Source organism: Microtus ochrogaster, chromosome 5 (assembly GCF_000317375.1).
Source record: "Microtus ochrogaster isolate Prairie Vole_2 chromosome 5, MicOch1.0, whole genome shotgun sequence".
Lineage (NCBI taxonomy): Eukaryota > Metazoa > Chordata > Mammalia > Rodentia > Cricetidae > Microtus > Microtus ochrogaster.
This window is the reverse complement of record NC_022012.1, coordinates 26,648,409-26,667,757: the sequence shown is the minus strand read 5'-3', so window position 1 is coordinate 26,667,757 and position 19,349 is coordinate 26,648,409. Positions and strand designations below refer to the sequence as shown.

Sequence of the window (19,349 nt, the reverse complement as noted above, 5' to 3'; positions counted from 1 at the left end):
CTCGAACTCACAGAGATCCGCCTGCCTCTGCCTCCCGAGTGCTGGGATTAAAGGCGTGCGCCACCAGCGCCCGGCCCTGTCCTTCTCTTAAAAGGACTAGTGAAACGTGGGAAGGGCTGGTCACTGGTGATCTGGTTGAAACTGGACACGGCAGACAGATTGGGAGGGCTGCGGGCCCCTGGAATGCGTTCAATGAGGAGGCCCAGTGCTTATGGCAGAATCAGGCTGGGTTTTGCGTAGAGGGCGGTCGTCACTGTCATCATTATCCCTTGGATGTGTCTAAGTGACTGGCAAACCCTACTGAAGCTAGAGTGAGATGTCCCCGTGGTGACGATTCCTGACCTTCGTCTCCTCTCACCCCAGGGAGTCTCCAGTGGACTGCAGTGTCAGCAAGTGCAACAAGCTGGTGGGCGGAGCCGAAACCAACCCCATGAACTATAATAGCTACATGGATGAGAAGAACGGCCCCCCTCCTCCCAACATGACCACCAACGAACGAAGAGTCATTGTGCCTGCAGGTACCTTGGGAACCATCTGCCTAGCTAGTGCCCACGTTGCCATTTCTAGGGCACTGCAGGGGAGGGCTAGGCCTGTCCCTTGGAACATGGAAACACTACCCAGCTTCCTCGTCTTTAGGGAACTACAAACCAGGGAACGTCGTTCATCCCTCCAGACTCTCTAGCGATCTCCAATGTCACTAGAACCCTGGCACGCAGATCCCAGAAACCCCACTCTCAGACATAGCACAAGGCAGATTTCCCATGAGTGGCCTATTACCCCAGCACGAAGCCTACCCAGAGAGCAGAACGGGGCGGCCTCACACCCGCCATTCCTTCCTGTGAGGAGTGCAGCTCTCCGTGTCCACCCTTCCCTCAGGCGTGTACTCCCTGGCCTCTGCTAGGTTCCACCTTCCCAAAATTACAGCCAGCTCTTTCAGTTTTAAAATAGAAATAACTATATTTAACAAACGGAACGCCTCCACGTGTATGCCACAAGTTATATCATTATGTAGAAATAGCCTCTTTTTTTTTTCCCTAGGTATTGGTGCTGTTGGTTATGGGAGAGAGGGGGGCTATTGTTAAATCCTCCCACCTATTTGGATGGATGTTACCTGGGCCAACTTCAGTGTACTCTGCAGCCGGGACATGGAGGGAATTTGAAAATTGCCACTTTAGAGTGGGTGCCAGGTGGAAGGGGCAAGATGTCCAGAGCTTGAATGAAGTGAATTACAGGGCGGGGGCTAAAGCTAATCTTACCGAAATAACTTCCCCGGAGAGGCTGGCTTCCTCCATTCGTAAATGTGTAGACGCAGTGGTGTCTTAGAGCACTTAGTTATCTCTGTGGGAGTTTGGAGGATTTGTCTGTCAGATTGAAGGATGATTCTCCTCTGTCCCGAGTGTTTGCTGCCATGGAAGCTGTGACTGCTTTCCTAAGAGTGACAGCCATATTTCTGAGTTCTGGGTTAAATTCCCCACAGCAGAGGGTGTAGAAGATACTGGGATCCAGGCGGAGGAGGAAGGGGTGTTGTTCTGCAGTTCATAGAATTAAAAGCTGCCTGGGCTGCATCTTCTTCAAGCTTGGGAGCTGATTGCAAGGAGAGCTCCACCTATTTTATTTATCTGCTTGCTTGTTTGGGTTGTTTGAGACGGGTGTTCGCTGAGTAGCACAGGCTGTCCTAGAACTCCCTGTGTAAGCCAGGCAGGACCTCTCAGCCGTCCTCCCCCACGCCCCCCCCCCCCGCCTCCTGAGTCCTGGGGCTAGCTGCAGGTGTGTGCCATCTACGCCTCGCCAGGAGAGCTTCATGTAGCAGGGTTTCACAGGTGCCAGGTATAATGTAGATGGCTTCCTCTACTACAATGTCACATGGTTTGGTGTGTCACCACCCTTGGTAGACTGGCTGGTGACGGTGAGCCCAGGGGGGTCTCCTCCCTGCTTACAGACAGGAAAATCATACTGAAGCAAACATGGTGTGAACTCTCTCCACACCACGAGACAGGTCAGGCATTTGCTATCAAAATCTCCTGCTCCAACCTCAGCACAGGAAGGAAATCTTGAGGGGAAGAACCATTGGGGGCTTGGAGATTGCCTGAGAACCAGTCTATTGTCACCCTCTTGTTGTCATAAGGAAGTGAATATGGGAAGAAGGATGCCAGGCTGCTCTACTCTTTAAAATGTGTCAAAATGCTTTCCAGGGGATTGGCAAAGGTTGGTCTTCAGTGGACTGGCTTAACCAAGGCAGTAAAAGAGAAAATAACGTGACTTCTTATCAAGCTATTTCAAAACATTTGGCATAATGAATTCACGAGCCCAGATCTGCTGGGTTGTTCCCCCGCTGGCTAGATCTGTAAGCATTACCCTTACACAGTTTGGCTTCCTCCAGGTCAGCATCCTGGACACAAGGGAAAGCCTCCTTTGGGCAAGTCCACAAATCAAGGCAATAAAACATTAGTGGAATAACCGATTGAATTTATGATGGGATTTTAGGACAAGTATAAATGAGGACTCTAGTTAATCACCATTTCCACATCGAGATGGGAAGGAACAAGGGCCAAATCATCCAGGAAATACATTTGGAAGAGTTTAGCATGATCCAGAGTGGAAGATTTATAATTCGTAGTGCTGGAGAGGGAGAGAATTAACATTGTGATCGAGCCCAATGAGAAGAGAGGAAACAATAAAATGAATAAAATATAGGGCATAAAATTGAATGTGCGGTCTTGGATTGTACAAGTCAGGAACTAGGAGACACTACAGATGAAATAATATAGTCCAACTCCCTCTGGAATACCCTTCTTTAGAATTCTGAGCTTTCCACCTACCCACAGTCCTTGCTTGGTTTGAAAAGTAAAGGTATAAGAACAAAGCCAGAAGTTTATCTGAAGGACACAAGTACTCACATGTCCGAGGGGGCTGGAGGCAGAGGAATTCTTGGTTCTGCACAGGGCTTTACAGTCCCAAATGAGTTCAGGAAGGATCCTGACATAACGAGACTAAGGGATCACAAGGGATCTGCTTCTCCAACAAAGTGACGTCTTTTGAAGACTTCTATGGGAAGCCCAGCAGTAGTTCCTAAGGCAAAACTTCCATGACTCCCTATTCATCTATAAAATGGGTATAACAAAACCATTCTGTAGATTCACTTGGTAGAAAAGCTGGGACAGATAAAGAGCTGGCCTGTGGCAGGATCTCACAGTTGTGTCATCACTAGGTAGGTACACCCTGGATTCTTGGTATGGCCTGTGGGAGCTGTGACATATGACTCCCAAGCTTTGTTCTGGGCTCCCTTTCAACCTCTCAAGGATTTCTCTTACAACCCGTAGTGATTCTGGCACCTGGTTTCCTCCCCACTGCCAATGCTGACCATTTAGAGCCTACTTCTCTTGTGCCCAGAGCTTTTTCAGGCCCTAGAATGAGAGGAATGTGAGTTGGTTAGAAAGGAGCACAAGTTTTCCTGCTAACTAAGCATGCTAGATGAAGCAGGCCAAGCAGAAAAGCAGAAACTGGGAGCAACCAGCTGCCCTGCAAAAAAATACCATCTCTTCTCCAGGAACCCTCCTCCCCTGACTCTCCAAATTCACCCCAGACCCTTCTACCCAAGGCTCCATGAACTACCAACACAAACTCACTTCTTACTTATTGCTTTAATGCCTATATTTCATAGTGATAGATGTGTGTGTGCACGTGTGTGTGCACGTGTGTGTGTGTGTGTGTGTGTGTGTGTGTGTGTGTGTGTGTTTGGGGGGGACACTCGGTAGCACAGGGTACCTCAAATGCATAATCCTCCTGCCTCAGTTTCTCAAGTGTTGGGGTTACTGGTATGCACCACCGTGTCCGTGGAAGCACTTGTAACATCTTGCACCTGAGACAGTGGCTACTTCAGGAAAAGATGAGAGAGAAAGGAAAGGAAGGGAAAAGGCGAGTGAGAACAGAGGCCTTGGTCGTGTGTTATTCTAGCTCATTCACGGTTAAAGAGGCTTCTGTCTATAGCCCCATTTGTCATCTATGAGTATTTACATATCCTGAAAATGTTTAGGGATGGCCTGCTAGAAATCTTAACACAGCTATGCCCTGGAAGAAGGAAGCCCAGCTTAGGTTTATGTCAAACAATAGCATCATTGGGGTTCCCAACTGCCCAGATGGAGCTGCAGGGAAAGCATGAGCGTACATATTTCTCTTCTATAGGCATCTGAGAGACCAGTGCGCCTCCTTGCACTCATTAATATTCTTAAGACACAGATGGCTCCCCTTTCCAGAGGCATTGGTCACTGGGCCTGAGGGATTGTTTATTTTCATTTTGATGCCATGATTTCTTAGGTCAAGGTCTCAGTTGCCCTCCAAAAATTTTAAATAGCATCCTGTCAGGGTATATGTTGAGGTAACTAAGAACCTTTCCCAGTGCTCAGTGATTCAGGCATTGCCAGATGGGGGTGGAGCCAGATGGGGTGTTCTGAGGGGGACCATCTGGAAGGGGGGTGAGGGGTGAGGGAGAAAAGAGGAAAAGACAAGGGGAGAAAAAAAGATACAGTGAACAGGGGGAGAGAAAAGGGAAAACAGATGAAGAAACGGGAGATGGAAGAAGAGAGGAGATCTAGTAGAGAGAAGATAAAAGAGAAGAAGAGAGAGGAAGAGGAAAGTGGGGCCCAGGAGGAGAGGGAAGACCTGGAGATGCCGGAGGCAGGCATTCACGCTAATGTTATTCATCTCTCCTCTGCAGACCCCACACTGTGGACACAGGAGCACGTCCGGCAGTGGCTGGAGTGGGCCATAAAGGAATATGGCTTGATGGAGATCGACACCTCCTTATTCCAAAACATGGATGGCAAGGAACTGTGTAAAATGAACAAGGAGGACTTCCTCCGAGCCACCTCCCTCTACAACACCGAAGTGCTGTTGTCACATCTCAATTACCTCAGGGAAAGTAAGTGGACCACACACTCTCGGGCTTGCGGGAGGTCCCGTGGGGTCCCCAGGAGCCAGCCCAGGGGAGGAGGTGCACACTTTTACACCAGTCACAAGGGACATATGCCAAGAAGCAGCATCCTCACCAAGGTCGCATGGGTTCCTACAAATCCCACAGGGAAAGACCCAATCCAGGAGTGTCAAGGGAAGCAAATCAAAAATAGAAAAAAACAAACAAATAAAAACAGGGAGCTTGGACCTGGGGAGGATGACACCAGAGACTAGGCTCTGGGAAGATATCTTTTCCAGAACCTTGAGCTACCCAAAACTGCAGAGATAGAGTTTCTGGTTGGAGGTTTTCTGAGGAAACAGAGTTCTTACTGGAAATTCTGAACATAAATATGGAATATATGGAATCTAAGATCGTGGGAGCTCCCATCCTATCAATCATTTTGATTCCCCTCCCTACCCTACAGGGCAGCCTCCCCCTCTGTCACAAAACAAGCTTGTTGGCATGGGTTTATTAGGAGACACCGGAAACCTTCCCAGAACAACCTTCACAGTAGAGAGAATGTTGGGGGAGGCAAAGCTTAGTAAAGAAAGAGTGACCCAATAGGAGGCTCCCTAGTACCAAGTACCCACCAGTTCCATGGGGATTTCAACAGACATGGAATGGGATTTCTTTGGATTTACTAGTGACTGCAGCCTTAACTCTCTATCAGAAATCCATGCCAGGCGCTATCCCCATAGCTCCAAGTGTTGAAGGTCTGCTCAGGGGTCTGCAAAGATGAGCTGAAGCCACAGGAAGGCAGATGTGCAGTCATTCTGTGTGAGGGTGATCAAAGAGAGGGTGGGCAGACTAAGATGCACTGGCCTCTGTGGACAGTCTAGTTTGCTAGGAGTATTGCAAGAGTTGAGCTTTGGGAAGGTTTGATGGCTCTAAGATCCCTTTGAATACTGAGACTCTCGGACAACACTGTAGGGCTGCTTTTCATGGGCTCTGGGTTGGTCTTCCCTGCACTTCATCTCCATTGCATGTTCAGTTGCTATCCTTGCAGTCCATGGTCTCAGTGTAAGAGAGTGCTATGGAGAGCAGGGCCAGCACACACTGGCTGGGAAATCAAAAATAAAAATAAATGCATTTGGATGTTTCCAGCAGGGCCTCTGAGCCACCCAGCCTCCTCTCTAAGGCAGCTGGCAATTCTGGGAGAGGGGACGCTAGCTCTACAGCCATGACCTCATGTCTGAGTTTGCTGCAATATGAGGTCAGTCCAAGAAATAACAATTTTAAAAGGGGGCCGTTTTCTAACCTAGTCTTCTCTCCCTTTTGGATGATTGGCATTAAATAATGACCTTATTTCTCAGCCTTTAAATGCCTGGTGAAAGGAAAAACAAAAAACAAAAGCAAAGGCTCTTTAAACAAAATTCTGCCATGATACATATGGGCAGGGCAAGGAAGACAGTAGACACTGAGCGTGCACATGGGACCCAGAGGCCAGCAGTGCAGGGCGGAGCCAAGCCTGACTTCTAGACTCCTCCAGCTTCCACTGTGCAGGAGGCTGAGAGATCCTCAAGGAAGAAGTCATGACAGAGACCTCAGTGAGCTCTGCACAAAGGACCCCAAAATGTTCGTTTTCATGGTGGATACTTGTGAAGAATATGTTTTTTAAAAAAATGGGCTTTGTAAGAGGGAAGCCCATTCACACCACATGACCTCTGACCCACCCATGCACAGCCCAAGTCCCCACTTCTTCTTTTTCTCACCAAAGAGGCAGAGCCACAAACACTGACATGAGCCAGATACCTGCTGCTCAGAAGGTCTGGGAATGCACTGAACCAGCCAGGGCTCACCATCACCCTTGGGAGGCCGTCTGCAGGGGCAGATAAGTGGAGGTGGAGGGGTGAGCAACTAGCGAGGAAGCAGGGAGCAGAGTGTGGTGTTTGGAGGCTAGACCATAGCCAGAAAAACTGGATTCTCTCCTCCTAAGAACATGTTTAAAGATCACGGAAGATGCGATACAATAAAGTTTCCAGAAGGGGATGGCTGGGAGAGGGTTCCCAGAGTTGAGAAGAGGTAGAGCCAGTATGCACGTTGAAAACCCGAGCCAAATTTCCTGAGAGGCTGGTGATAACTGCAGTAGGTCTACACAAGAGAGCTTTTCTGGTGCTAAGATGGTTATTGTGGTAAAGCGTAAGATGTGCGTGCCTAGGACACAAAGTAGAGTGGAAAACTGTGCCTGTGGGCCAAGACAAAAATTACAGTAGCTGTATTAAATTTTCTTGAAATGCAATGGAGATTGTAATAATCTTCTGAGGCATCTAGATTTAAAATGATCTAAATGGAAATTTTTCCAATTTTCTTTTCTTTCCATTTTTCTTGTTGAATCTACTTTTCCCCCTGGGGTTTCAGCCTCTAGAACCCACGGGTTACTGGCACTAGTTATCTGCGTGGACTCTACAGGCCAATTGTCAGATACTGTCGCCTCCCTCCACAGTGGCTGAGAACGTTTTTTCTGCGGTACAACATGCCTTCAGACCTTGATGGTTTTCCCAGACTGACTTGCAAAGGCTGCCTCATGTTTAAGAAAGAGGTTAGGGCTTGGCGCAAGGTTGGAGTAAGGGGAGTCTGGCCTGATCGTCAGCATCATCCTGTTGGAGAGCAGTCGGGGCATAAACATTCCCCCTTTAGGCAAGAGGTAGAGGGGAAAGATCTGAGACCCTCAGTTCTGATGGAGGATACAGGGTAGAGAGATGTCAGCACAGGGGAACCTGGGGGGAGCCAAAGCATGGATTGTTGGAAGCGGGGCCAGTGAGATGGCTCAATGGGTTAAAGGCACTTTTGTCAGACATTCCAGCATCAGATTTACTTTCACAGAAGACATTTGACTATTCTTGTTGTCTAGAAAGAAAGCTATATTTTTAAGTTTCATAAACTTGATTTTAAATTAAAGAGGAGTCTCTCGTAATAAGGAAGAAATAATAGTATCCTGATCCCTTCTACGCCTGCCCAGTGGATGAGCCCTGCCTAAAGGTCCTGACTTTGCACATCTGGCCGTTTTAGCTGTTCCAGGTGCAGCACCTGTATGACGTCAGGAGGAAGATGGAGGGGGTGTGACTGACTAGGGTACCCACAGTTATTGGAGTCAAGCTGAAGCATCTGAGGGAACAAGGCTCAGGCAGGCACCAGCCCAAGTGTCATTCACTACAAATAGAAAGGACACCCTCTTGTGGACACCATAGACATGACTCTATGATCCCTGCTTCATGGCCTAAGCAAGGAAGGCAGGCTAGCTTCAGGAGTCCATCCAAAGGCATCTGGCCCATGCAAAGCACTTGCTCTGACCTCTGAGACTTGGGCCGCTGAAGCTTTCAGCCTGAGTTAAGGTCACTGCTGCAGACAACCTGCCAACTTTGGTGCAAGATGCTCGAATACACATGAATTAGAATGTGGATGTAGGCAAGCCTCTCTTCTCATCTCCCAAGCTAATCTCGTGTCCAGTCTCCACCTTGAAGGCCAAACCAGCGTGTCCCCCCGCCCAAAGCTTTCCATTTGTACTGTACCAACGAATACAGCCTTTATCCTCTGAAGCCTTCGAGAATGAGGCCCATTAAACCAAACCCACCCTCTCACTCACCCTGACCTCCTCTCCAAATCCGAAGTGTGATTGACAGCCCTGCCAGAATCTTCCAGACACACCCCCTGTACAGAGGCACTGTTTCCTGCCGAGAATGTGGTCAGTGAGATCTACCTCTTCCCAGGCCAAGATCAATGAGGCTGACCTTGGGGAGGCAGTGCTATCTGTCCCCAACTGACAGTTCAATTCCAGGGCCACTGGGGAGAGTTTGGGGATGTTTAGGAATCCAAATCTCTTGGGCTGAACAGCCAGAAGCAGAAGAAAAAGGGTTTTGTTGTTCCTTTTCGTTTTTAAAGGAACTGGGTGGAATGTCCATCTGGCTCTGACCTGGGACACATATGAAGAACGTGCATTTTCAAACAGTGGCAGCCCCAGAGGATGAAATACATCAAGCGACAGGGACACCCCAGAGAAGATATCAATCTCGACTCCCATTTTTAATTTAAACTTAATGGAAAACACATTCCGCATTCTGTGGTATTCCCACCTGCAACCTCAGATGGCGGAGCAAAGGTGATGGCCCTGTTGTTAAGCTGAGGAAGTGCTAAGCCTTCCGGCTGGGTCTGGCCAAGAAAGGAGGGCAGGATTCCAATAAGATAAAGGGCCAGTGGCCTCAGTCTTACTAGTAGCTGGTCTGTTGTTCAGTGTATAGGGTCCGACTCCCCTCCTCTGCCCTGGGAGTGCCTCTGTACTCAGTGTTGCAGCTGGCTGAAGCCCAGAGAAAGGGAGCTAGGGATCTACTGGTTGTCTTGGGCCTGGGGAGGTAGATGCTGCTGGGTTCTATAGTAACACAAAGAAGGGAGGCATAGACAAATGCCCTGGCACTGGTTCCCTTGCCTCCACTGCCCCAGGTGTCCCAGACGAAAAGCAAGTTAGAGAGACCACAGAGCTGAGGGAAGCTCAGGGCATCGGTCCTGAAAAACCCCTTCCCGTCTGTCCCTTCCCACCTCTGTTCATATCCCAGAAGTGCACGTTAGGATGAACTCGAGACAAAAAATGATGTTGTTGTTCTGGGGATGTAGCTTAGGCGGTAGAGCGCCTGCCTAGTATCCAGGACACTCTGGGTTTGATCCTGTGCACCCTAAAACTAGGCATGGTGGCCAGTGGCTGTAATTTATAGCACTTGGGAGGTGGAGGCAGCAGAATCAGAAATTTAAGATTATCCGGAGCTACGTAATGAATGTTAAGCCAACCTGTGATAGGTGAGAACCCGTCTCAGTAAAGAAAAATGGAGGAGGAAGGAGTGCAATGGGAGAAAAGGGGATGGAGGAAAGGAAAAAAGAAAAAAATCAATCTTGTCCCCAAGCTCTTGCCTTGGATGGCTACTTCACTCCCAGAAGCTACCGCTTCATGAATTTGAAAGTGATTTGTCTCCGATCAAAAGATACCTATATATGCACATGTATGTATCCTGTCATACAGACATAGATAACTGAGTGGACAACAGTTTAAATGAAGGCATAGCATGCAGGGAGCTATGAAAATTGCAATGTACAGCTAGCCCTAAGGCAGCACCTCCATCCGCTTTCCAGAACCATTTATTTTCCTTCCTTCCTTCCTTCCTTCCTTCCTTCCTTCCTTCCTTCTTCTGTCTTTACCTTCATTGATCAATCTATCTATCCATCCATCTATCTATCTATCTATCTATCTATCTATCTATCTATCTATCTATCTATCTATCTATCTATCTTTCTGAGACAGAGTCTATCTCAGCTGCTGGCACTTTTCGTGATCCTCTTGTCTTAATCTCTGGAGTGTTGGAATAAACAGACACACTTTCTTGCCCATCTTAGCTGTGTTGATTTAAGCTAAAGGCTGCTTCAGCTTCTGAACCAAGGACACGTCCTATAGAGTAGCCAGTCAGTTGGTCCTGTCTCCTGCACATCTGTCTTGACTTCTTTGAATGTTGACCTCAGCTATGGAAGGAGAATATATATGGCTTTGCATGGCTCCTGCAAGGACTAAGTGATAATGTCTGGGAGTATTTGGAGATAGCTTTGAGAAAGTGCTTGCCACGCTAGCATGAAGACCTGCTTTGATCCCCAGAACCCATGTAAAAAAGTCAGTGATGGCAGCATACACTTGCTGTCCCACCCCTCCACCCTCCATCCCCACTTCCTCCTAATCAGCTGGCCCCAGGTCTCAGTGAAAGACTCTGAAAAGGATGGAAGTGTCCTGAGGAAGGGGGTGTAGGAGAGCACTCACACATGCACACACACACACACACACGAGTGCCGGGCGGTGCAAATGTGGTTCCAGTTCTATCTAGCCATTGACTGTGGCTGTTGGTATTGGGGAAACTCCACAGGACTCAGCGGTACTAGGATTGCTTAGGTTAGAACCTCAAGGCAGGATGAAGAAATCCAAAGCCACCACGTGGGAGGCCAGACTCCAGGAAGGACTTTCCTGCAACTGGAAAAATTGCCTTAAAAAGAGAGAGAGAGAGAGAGAGAGAGAGAGAGAGAGAGAGAGAGAGAGAGAGAGAGAGAATGCAGGTAGCCTGAGGACCTGGTAAAATAAAAACCAGTGAAAAGAAAATTTGTACCCATGGGAGAGACCAGCCGCCCCTCCCCCCACTGAGGTTTCCTCTCCCCTAGTGAAACTTGAACCAAGACAGTCTTGGGGCAAAATCCCTCCCCTAGGTTACCATGAAATATGTATTTCATGCAGGCTTTGTAGAGGTCAGGCGACCCTTTCTCTTGGCATTCTGGGAGTTTCCTGTGGCTTCACGTGTGCTCAGAGAGGAACTCTGACCATGGGAAATTTAATAAACGTGGTTTATCTGAGCCCCGTCTCTGGCCTAACGTTGTACTAATGACTCGTGGCTGCTCAGAGAGCATCATTTTTCTTTATTTGCTCGAGCAGCAAGGTTCTGCCCGAGGGAGAAAATGCCCGGGACAGAGGCAGAGACATTCTTGGTCCTACCTCTGAAATGTTTTGGGTATTCTCTTGGAACATTTGGTTCCATTTCTGAAGCTCTGTCCAGTCATGGAGGATTATTTCTCATTGCGGTAGAATCCAATCCTAGCTGGAATCCCGGACGGCAGCGCCAGTGCCCGCAAGCTCTTGTGTAAAGGGTTTCCATCCTCTGTAACTAAAAGTAATCATGATAGCTGCTAGCCTCTTCTGAATGCTTAAAACAAGTGAGGGTCCGGGCGGCACACCTTCTAGACTTGGTTTTATAGAAGCCTCACGGCCTCCATCCACTTCAGTAGGTGTTAACTCTTTCCCCAGTACAGATGAGGGCCCTGTGACCCAGAGGAGCTATACTGATGGACCTATATTCAGATGGACTTGTCACTTCGAAGAACGACAGCTTAAACTGAACGAATCTGTCTCTTTCTCATCACTGATATTCTTGAGAATGGAATGTTGTGTTTAGGTAGATGTGTCACTTAGAATATGCTACCCACATATCTGCACTTTGGCATAGAGCAGCCTCTAAATGGCACCTATCTATCTCTTTCTGGTTTCATCTGGGACCTATTTCAGAGCTAGAAAGGATAGATACCCAAGCCAGGAGTCCTAGGTTGCCCTGGTAGGACCCAGAGTTTCTCTGGATACTAAACCAGAACACTCAAAAATTCAAGGCGACGGGAATGGATGCACACATACACACACACACACACACACACACACACACACGCCACACACACCAGACAACACTCTGCTTCTGAGCCCCTCCATGACTGAAGGCTAAGAAGAGACTGGGTGACAAGCCATCAAGCCATTCCCAGCCTGGCCAACAGTCAGTCTCCTTGGCCACATGCCCCAGGGAAAACAGTTGTTTAGAAAGGCTTTCTTAGCCTCAAACACATGTGTTAAGCTCATGGTGTCCTTTGTAAAAGCAGATCCCAGCCCTAGTTTTGATGGCTTTTCAAAATGTCCCCAGGAGAATCATAAGAAGAATCCCAAAGATGCCTCCATCTTACAAAATAAAACTCTTGGCCTCACTTTAAACAAAGGGACAAATCTTGTTTTAGGAAAGAAGGGAGCATGTGTTTTACACGCAATGACAACAACAACAACAACAACAACAAAAGATAAATAAATCATCCGTCCCAAATGGCTCCTCTGGAGTCCGATGCAGAGATGTTTGCACCACAACTTCATTTTAGACCATATAGCAGCACTAGATGATGAGATACCGGAGCAATCAGTGTGCAACCCTGTGCGTGTTGGTTTCTGCTTTCCTAGACACTGGAAAAGATCCTGTTACAGCATCACCATCCCAGAGGGGGGGTCCCACAATCCACTTGAGAAGCCGCCCACTCAAGGATCAACAAGCCTCCTACTCGGTCCCATCTCTAAAGTTTCTTCTACTTAATACCACCAACATGTTGGAAACCCTGGCTTTAACGCACAGACATTTGGGGAACATTCTAGACCTAAACTGAAGCATGATATTTAGTTTTTAACTTTTATTTCAGGTTCACTGCTGGCCTACAATACGACCTCCCACACAGACCAGTCCTCACGGCTGAGTGTCAAGGAAGGTAAGTCTGCCCCCATCATGTGCCCAGATGCGTTTCCACCACCAGACACAGCTCCATACTGTTCAGACAGGTGGTTAGTGCCAGGTCTGGATACCAATTTCTTGCTCAGGAAATTATTTTTTAGTAAACAAAATTAAAAAAAAAACTAAAATACCTGTTTTCCCTCTTTCTGCCACTAGTTTCAAAACCCCAAGAGAGGCTTTGAAATAGCTCATAAAAACATCCCAAGGATAGAATTTAAAGCCATGACCCTGAGAGCAAAGAGTGTTGCCTTTACAGAACAGTGGACTCTGCTCACCTTCCAAGTTAACTTTTGGGGCCCTCCTGCTGAGGATAATGAAGTATGCATCTACCTTGGGAATTTGCATTTTGGGGTTTTCTTCCTGAAAGCATCCCGCATTGTCCATTCATGTTTAAAGCCGAGGTTTGAAGATTTGGTCTAGTAGAGGTTGGTCTGGTCTAGTTTGCGTCGGTTTAATCAAACCATCTCATTTGATTTCATTTAATTTTGGTCAGAAAAAAAGAAAACTGTCTTTTAAAAAAAATGGTTTTAGTGAGTGTGTAAAGAAGGCCAGGGTTTGGTCCAGCATATCTCTCTCTTTCTCTCTCTCTCTCTCTCTCTCTCTCTCTCTCTCTCTCTCTCTCTCTCTCTCTCTCTCACACACACACACACACACGGAAGAGGAGCACACTCATTTATTAATGACATTAATATTATAGAATTTGACCAGATACTGTCTGATTTTAGTATTTGGATGGATGAATAGTTCATGATATCTGGTTAACTAATAGAGAAAACAATGAAAGCAAATAATTATTAGAAACCAAAGAAAGCGTGAAGACAAGTCTTCCCACGGCAACAGGGGAGTCTTGGGATGAAAACCTTTGAGTAGGACTGGTGGGAAGATGGAAATTCGACAGGCATCTCTCTTCCTGGACACTCTCCTGCCCTAGTTTCTCTTAACCTATACCTGTTAGAAAATTGGACAGAGACCAAAGGGATTGGCACTCTTGCAGGCTTTTCTCTGAAACGAGACCGTTTGATTCCAAATTCTCATGAAGTATGAAGGGAACAGAGACCCAAAGATCCCCATATGTCTCTCTCAAGATCACACCTCAGTCATACAGAACTCTGTGCTTTCTAGTAACAGTTTATGATTTGATAATGACCAGGACCTTTAGTGGAAGGATTATACAACATAATGATTCTACTTTTAAGTGTTTTTGGTTTTCCTTCCTTCTCTATTACCCAACCTACTCTTCTTTTGGCTACTGACTCCCCAAGTCAGATAGTTGATTCCTCATGAGAACTGAAGCTCTGCCCATTCACTCTACAGCTTGATAACCTCCTGTAACATCATGTTACACATGTCTGTAGTGGAGAATATTTATTTTCATGACAAATACACTGAGGTCCAGTCACTTGGTTTCATCGCATCCCAGTCCTCAGGCTCTGAGGTCAGGTGCCGATCTCTAAGGTGTGCTCTGGATGGCTGATAATGGAGCCAGGATTTGTAGATTTGTAAAGAATGAAGGGAAGGTACCACTGAAGGGAGGGAGAAAGAGAAGGAGAGCAATGAGGAAAGAGAAAGGCGGGGGAGTGTAAAAGAGGGGCGGAAAGAAGGCAAGGGGGACTGGAGGGCAAGCTTTTGAACTACTGAATTAGGATTTGGTGTACAGCATGCTGGTACCATCAGAATAAACCAATGAGATTTAGGGCTAGATAAAAACCAATGGCTATTTGTTCATACTGGGTTAAAATACAGGTTTTGGCTGAAAAACTGGTTTAGCAACATTGAAAAGCGTGGCTAACCAACTCCTTCCCGCTGAGAAGTCCTGCTCAGCCCCCAGTCCTCTGCTCTACCTGCCAGGCGGAGCCCCTCCTCTGCTGGCCCTTTTGTGCTGAGAGTGCATTTGTTTCGCCGCTGCCTCATTCAGGCTGCTTGCAGGAGCCGCCAGCTCCTACTGGGTAGCAAGCCTCTTCTGAAATGAATTGACTGCCGCATCCAGGCGAATGCACCGGCTGCCCCATTCAGGTGGTGCTGGGCATTTATCTCCCAGCCTCGGCCCTGGCCTCTAGAGACGATTAAGCCCATGCTTTGCAGGTGCATCTTTTGTCCCCAGTAAAGCTCTCCACTTAAGCGGCTGCCTTCCCCCTGTACTAGCCAGTCTGCCACAGAACAAAATACATTAGCAATACAAAGCTCACAAACTCCCCCCTCCCTTTCGCCCTCTTCCCACCTCTCTGCCTCTCTTCTTCCCTAATAGCTATCTTTATTTTTTTTAAATATTAAATGGAAAAAGAAATAGAAGACATCAATGCCACCTTGACTCCGTCTTTTTTGAATAGGAGGCACACACAGCACTTGAATCAGAGCTGGGCGTGTGCCCACGGGTGCCTCTGCTCCCTGCTCCGCAAAGGGCAGGTGCTGACTGGCATCAGGCACAAAGGAAAGAGGAAACGATGCCTGTCAGTGCCTGCTTGGTACTTATCAACCAAGATGCTGTTTCGTTCAGAAGGACGTGACCACCCTTCTAGCCTGTCTCCCGGCAAACTGGCTGCAGATATCGAAGGGTTCTTTTGTGCAGAAAGTAAGATGAAATTTCAGAAATCAATTTTCGCAGGTCTTGATGTCTTTAAACACGTGGAGAGTCTTGGTTGAACCCAGATAGAACCGTTGGGCATTCTCTCTCTCCCTTTTGCTGCCAAGTTAAATGCATTTAAAAAACTGAACGAGGACATAAGTTATTGTCACCCGCTTCCGCAGCAGCCTTAGCTGTCACTTGCACGGGATTTTAGAGTGTGTCAGGCATGTGCACAAACTTTGCTTTTGAGCTTTGCACCTTTCTGCGAACTGGCTGTTATTGTTTCCATTCCGTAAAGAAAGGTGGGACAAAATGAAAGTGTCTCCCTAAACGGTTCTGTAGCTCCTCGGTGCGTTACAAGGACAGTCCCCTTTTCACTAGAAGTCAGCATCATAGGAGAGAGAGGTGGTTGTTACTAGAGGCTGGGAAGGACATGAGTTGGGAAGGTTGCAGAGATGGAGTGACCGGTGGGGACCAAGGAACAACTTCAAGAACATAGTAGGAAAACTATGGCTGACAACAGTTGATTCAATATTTCAAAACGCCGTATCTGTAGGATGATTTTGGATATCACAATTAAAAACAATTGCATATGTGTGACTATGTGTTTGAGGGTGTGTGTGTGTGTGTGTGTGTGTGTGTGTGTGTGTGTGTGTGCGCGCGGATGCATGTGTTCCCATGCATGTGGAGACTGGAGGCTAACGTCAGGTGTTTCCTTGGCTGCTTCTACTCTAATTTTCGAGACAGAGTTCTTCACTGAACCCAGAACTCATCCACTCCATCACGCTGGTTTCTCCCACCTCTGTCTCCTCCACTTTGGGATCATAGACCCACAATGCAGCAGGCTAATAATGGGTACCAGGGATCTGAAGTCGGTTTTCCGTGCTCCATCCACAGGCAATTTACCAAGTGAGCCTCTCCCCAGCCCCAGGGATTAAATTCGTGAAGTGATGGATATACCGATGTCTTTGACTTGGCTGTCACAGATTGCATATATGCTTTGTAATATCGCTCTGTGTTCCCAAAGTCTGTACATAAGCATTATGTATTTGTAAAATTTTAAAATATGTATAATTTAAGGGCCCTCATTGCCAAAGCTTTTTCTCCTTAAAAAATACACTCTTTCACTTCTAGCTATCTTTTCCTAAATGTAATTCGGTGCGGAAATTCAAAGTTTTGCAACATTTCTCTCTGTCTCTGTAGTTATTCATGCTGCCTCCAGCTACATCCCTCTTGTCTGTCCAGAAACAAATTCCTACATAGCCTCCACTTGGCCATCCCCCTTGGTTTTGACTGCATAGAGAGCCCCTTATAATACAAATGCAAAATATAAATGCAAAAATAAAAACAAATACTGATGCCCAGGACCAAGCAGAATGGATTTATTCTAAATCTCTACTGGGTACCTAAAGGGCCCTAGGAGTGTGGTGTTTTTTTCTTCCTCTTAAGATTTCCAGGCTTCTCCTAACCTGCTACCTAGCTTGACAAGCTCTACTTCATGTACAGACATCCAGTTCTGAGCCCTGAGGGGATACTGAGGCTGATACTCAAGGCCCCCCAATAATTTCCTTAGCCCTAATCCTGCATCTGTAGAATTACCTCTAGCTCTCCAAAAGGTGGAGGATATTGAGCTCCTTGTTTATTGACTCCTGAAACTCACAACTGCCAAGGGCCAGTGGAGTGCTGAGCTCCCCAGTGAGAGCCTTTGAGATCCAATGCCGAAATGTGAAAACTGAAAACCACTGACTCGGCTGCCAACGGTGGATGTCTGCAGAAGCCCCATCCTTCACTGGCGGGTAAAAAGCCTGTCTCCTTACGTGCCAAGGATGGAGAGGAGAGGAACTGATCACCTCTGTGTCCCATATGCTGGATGCTCGACTGGCATTTATGGACCATGCTTAAGAGAGCTTCTTTGAGAAATAATAAGGACAAGGACCAATCATGAAAGAGCAGTCCTTCTCTGTAGCCTTCAGCAAACATTTCCACATCCATTGTCCATCTGTGCCTCACACCAGCACCGTGAGACCACAGGTCTGTTACCTTTCTGTCCCCACTCTGCAGACAAGGACAATAAGGCCAAGGGCTCACCGCGCTCCTTAGATGACACCCGTGTTTGGAGGCAGAACAGGCCTCACCCCAGTGTAGGTTTTCTTTGCTCCCTCGGAGGCTGCTTCCCACATTAGAATCTCAGCACTGAGCATCCGCATTCATTGGCGGGTGTTTTCTGTTCACCTAAGATAGACATCCACCTCCTAGTTCAGTGTTACACTCCTGAAACGACAGTGCAACCATGGGCAAGGGTTTGCTTTTCTCTGTCTCCGGGTAGTGTTTGTGTTCCTGTCCCAATACCCAGCAGAAATAACTCAACAGGAAAAGATAGAAACAATGTGGTTTCAGGGAGACTTCAGGGCAACACGGTAAAGGAAGCATGGGAGAGTGTGATGGCCATGAGGAGACATGTGGTAGTGGACATTCACATGGTAGACCAGGAGGCCGGGAGGACGATAGCTAGACATGGACTAAGGGTTAAGATATACCCTCCAATGGTCTACCTCTAGCCATACACTGCTTGCAGCCAGTCACTGTCTCTTAAAGATTCCAAGAAATTGTACCACCCACTGGGTAGCAAGCATCCAAAACATGAGCCCCTGGGAGACATTTTCGATTAAGCCCCAACACCCCATTTCCTCATGTATAAAATGAGGATAATTGCCATGGCCTTCTAAGTCAGCATGATGTCTGACATGCCAAAAAAATGCTTGATAAAATTATATTAGTAACAGCACATTATTGTGATTTATGACAAAAAAATTATAATAGTAATTAACATCATTGTTAGGAAAATATTCCAGTATATTTGAGGGTTGCCAGCTGCTAACGATGTGAAGGTACTGTGGGCCAATGGGTGGTGCAGCGCTGTGCAGGACACTGTTAGAGCAGAGACAGTCACGTTGCTCAAAAACTTCTAGGGAGAGACCCCCATGAAACGCCAAGAAATGCCATAAAACCACATTCCCAAATGGCAAAGTTGCTTGTCACATTCAAGGGTCTCTGAGGGTAAGAAAGGGACCAAAAGTTAGGAAATACTACAGCTAAAGTTCTACTGGGTACCTTTTATATGACAAGAAATGAGAGGCCATAAAATGTATGGACCCAGCCAAAGTCACCCACTAACCTGAAAAATTCCATGACCAGAAACACTGCTGACCGCAAGCACTTTGTGGAAGAGCGTTTCAGCCTGCACAGGATTATACCTTTCTTATTTTTAATGTTTTAATGACATTAATTTATTTTGTGTGGGGTACGCCGTAGCTCGAATGTGGATGTCAGAGACAACCCATATAGAATTAGTTCCTTCTACCATGTAAGTTCTAGGACTTGAACCCAGGTCTTCAGGCTTGAACAGTTAGAGTAGAATGTGTAGAATGTGTGCATTTGTGTGTGTGCTGCTGGGTGGCTGTGCAGATGTGTATTTCCCAGCTATCTCTGTGGTCCAGAGGCAGATGGATGATATGGATATTGTGGGCAAACAGCTGCTTTCTCTCTCCAGTTGTTTTTTAACTGATATCTTTGAAATTCCAGAGTTGATAGTTTGTCTTTCAGAGATGTGTTGGCTTTCTTATTTTTGTTTTTATTTATTTATTTATTTTGAGAGACAGGAGGGAGAGAGAGAGAGAGGGAGAGAGAGAGAGAGAGGGAGAGAGAGAGAGAGAGAATAAGGCTGTAATGGGAA

The 19,349-nt window shown here is 47.0% G+C and overlaps 1 protein-coding gene across 1 annotated transcript in view; it reads left to right on the top strand.

The window, feature by feature from the left end:
- Fli1 (Fli-1 proto-oncogene, ETS transcription factor) overlaps positions 1-19,349 on the top strand; it is a 121,733-nt gene that overhangs the window by 78,311 nt on the left and 24,073 nt on the right. Inside the window, exons 3-5 of the mRNA XM_005347005.3 lie at positions 364-518; positions 4,715-4,918; positions 12,965-13,030. Coding sequence (XP_005347062.1) covers positions 364-518; positions 4,715-4,918; positions 12,965-13,030 — 425 coding nt within the window. The remainder of the gene's footprint in view (positions 1-363; positions 519-4,714; positions 4,919-12,964; positions 13,031-19,349) is intronic.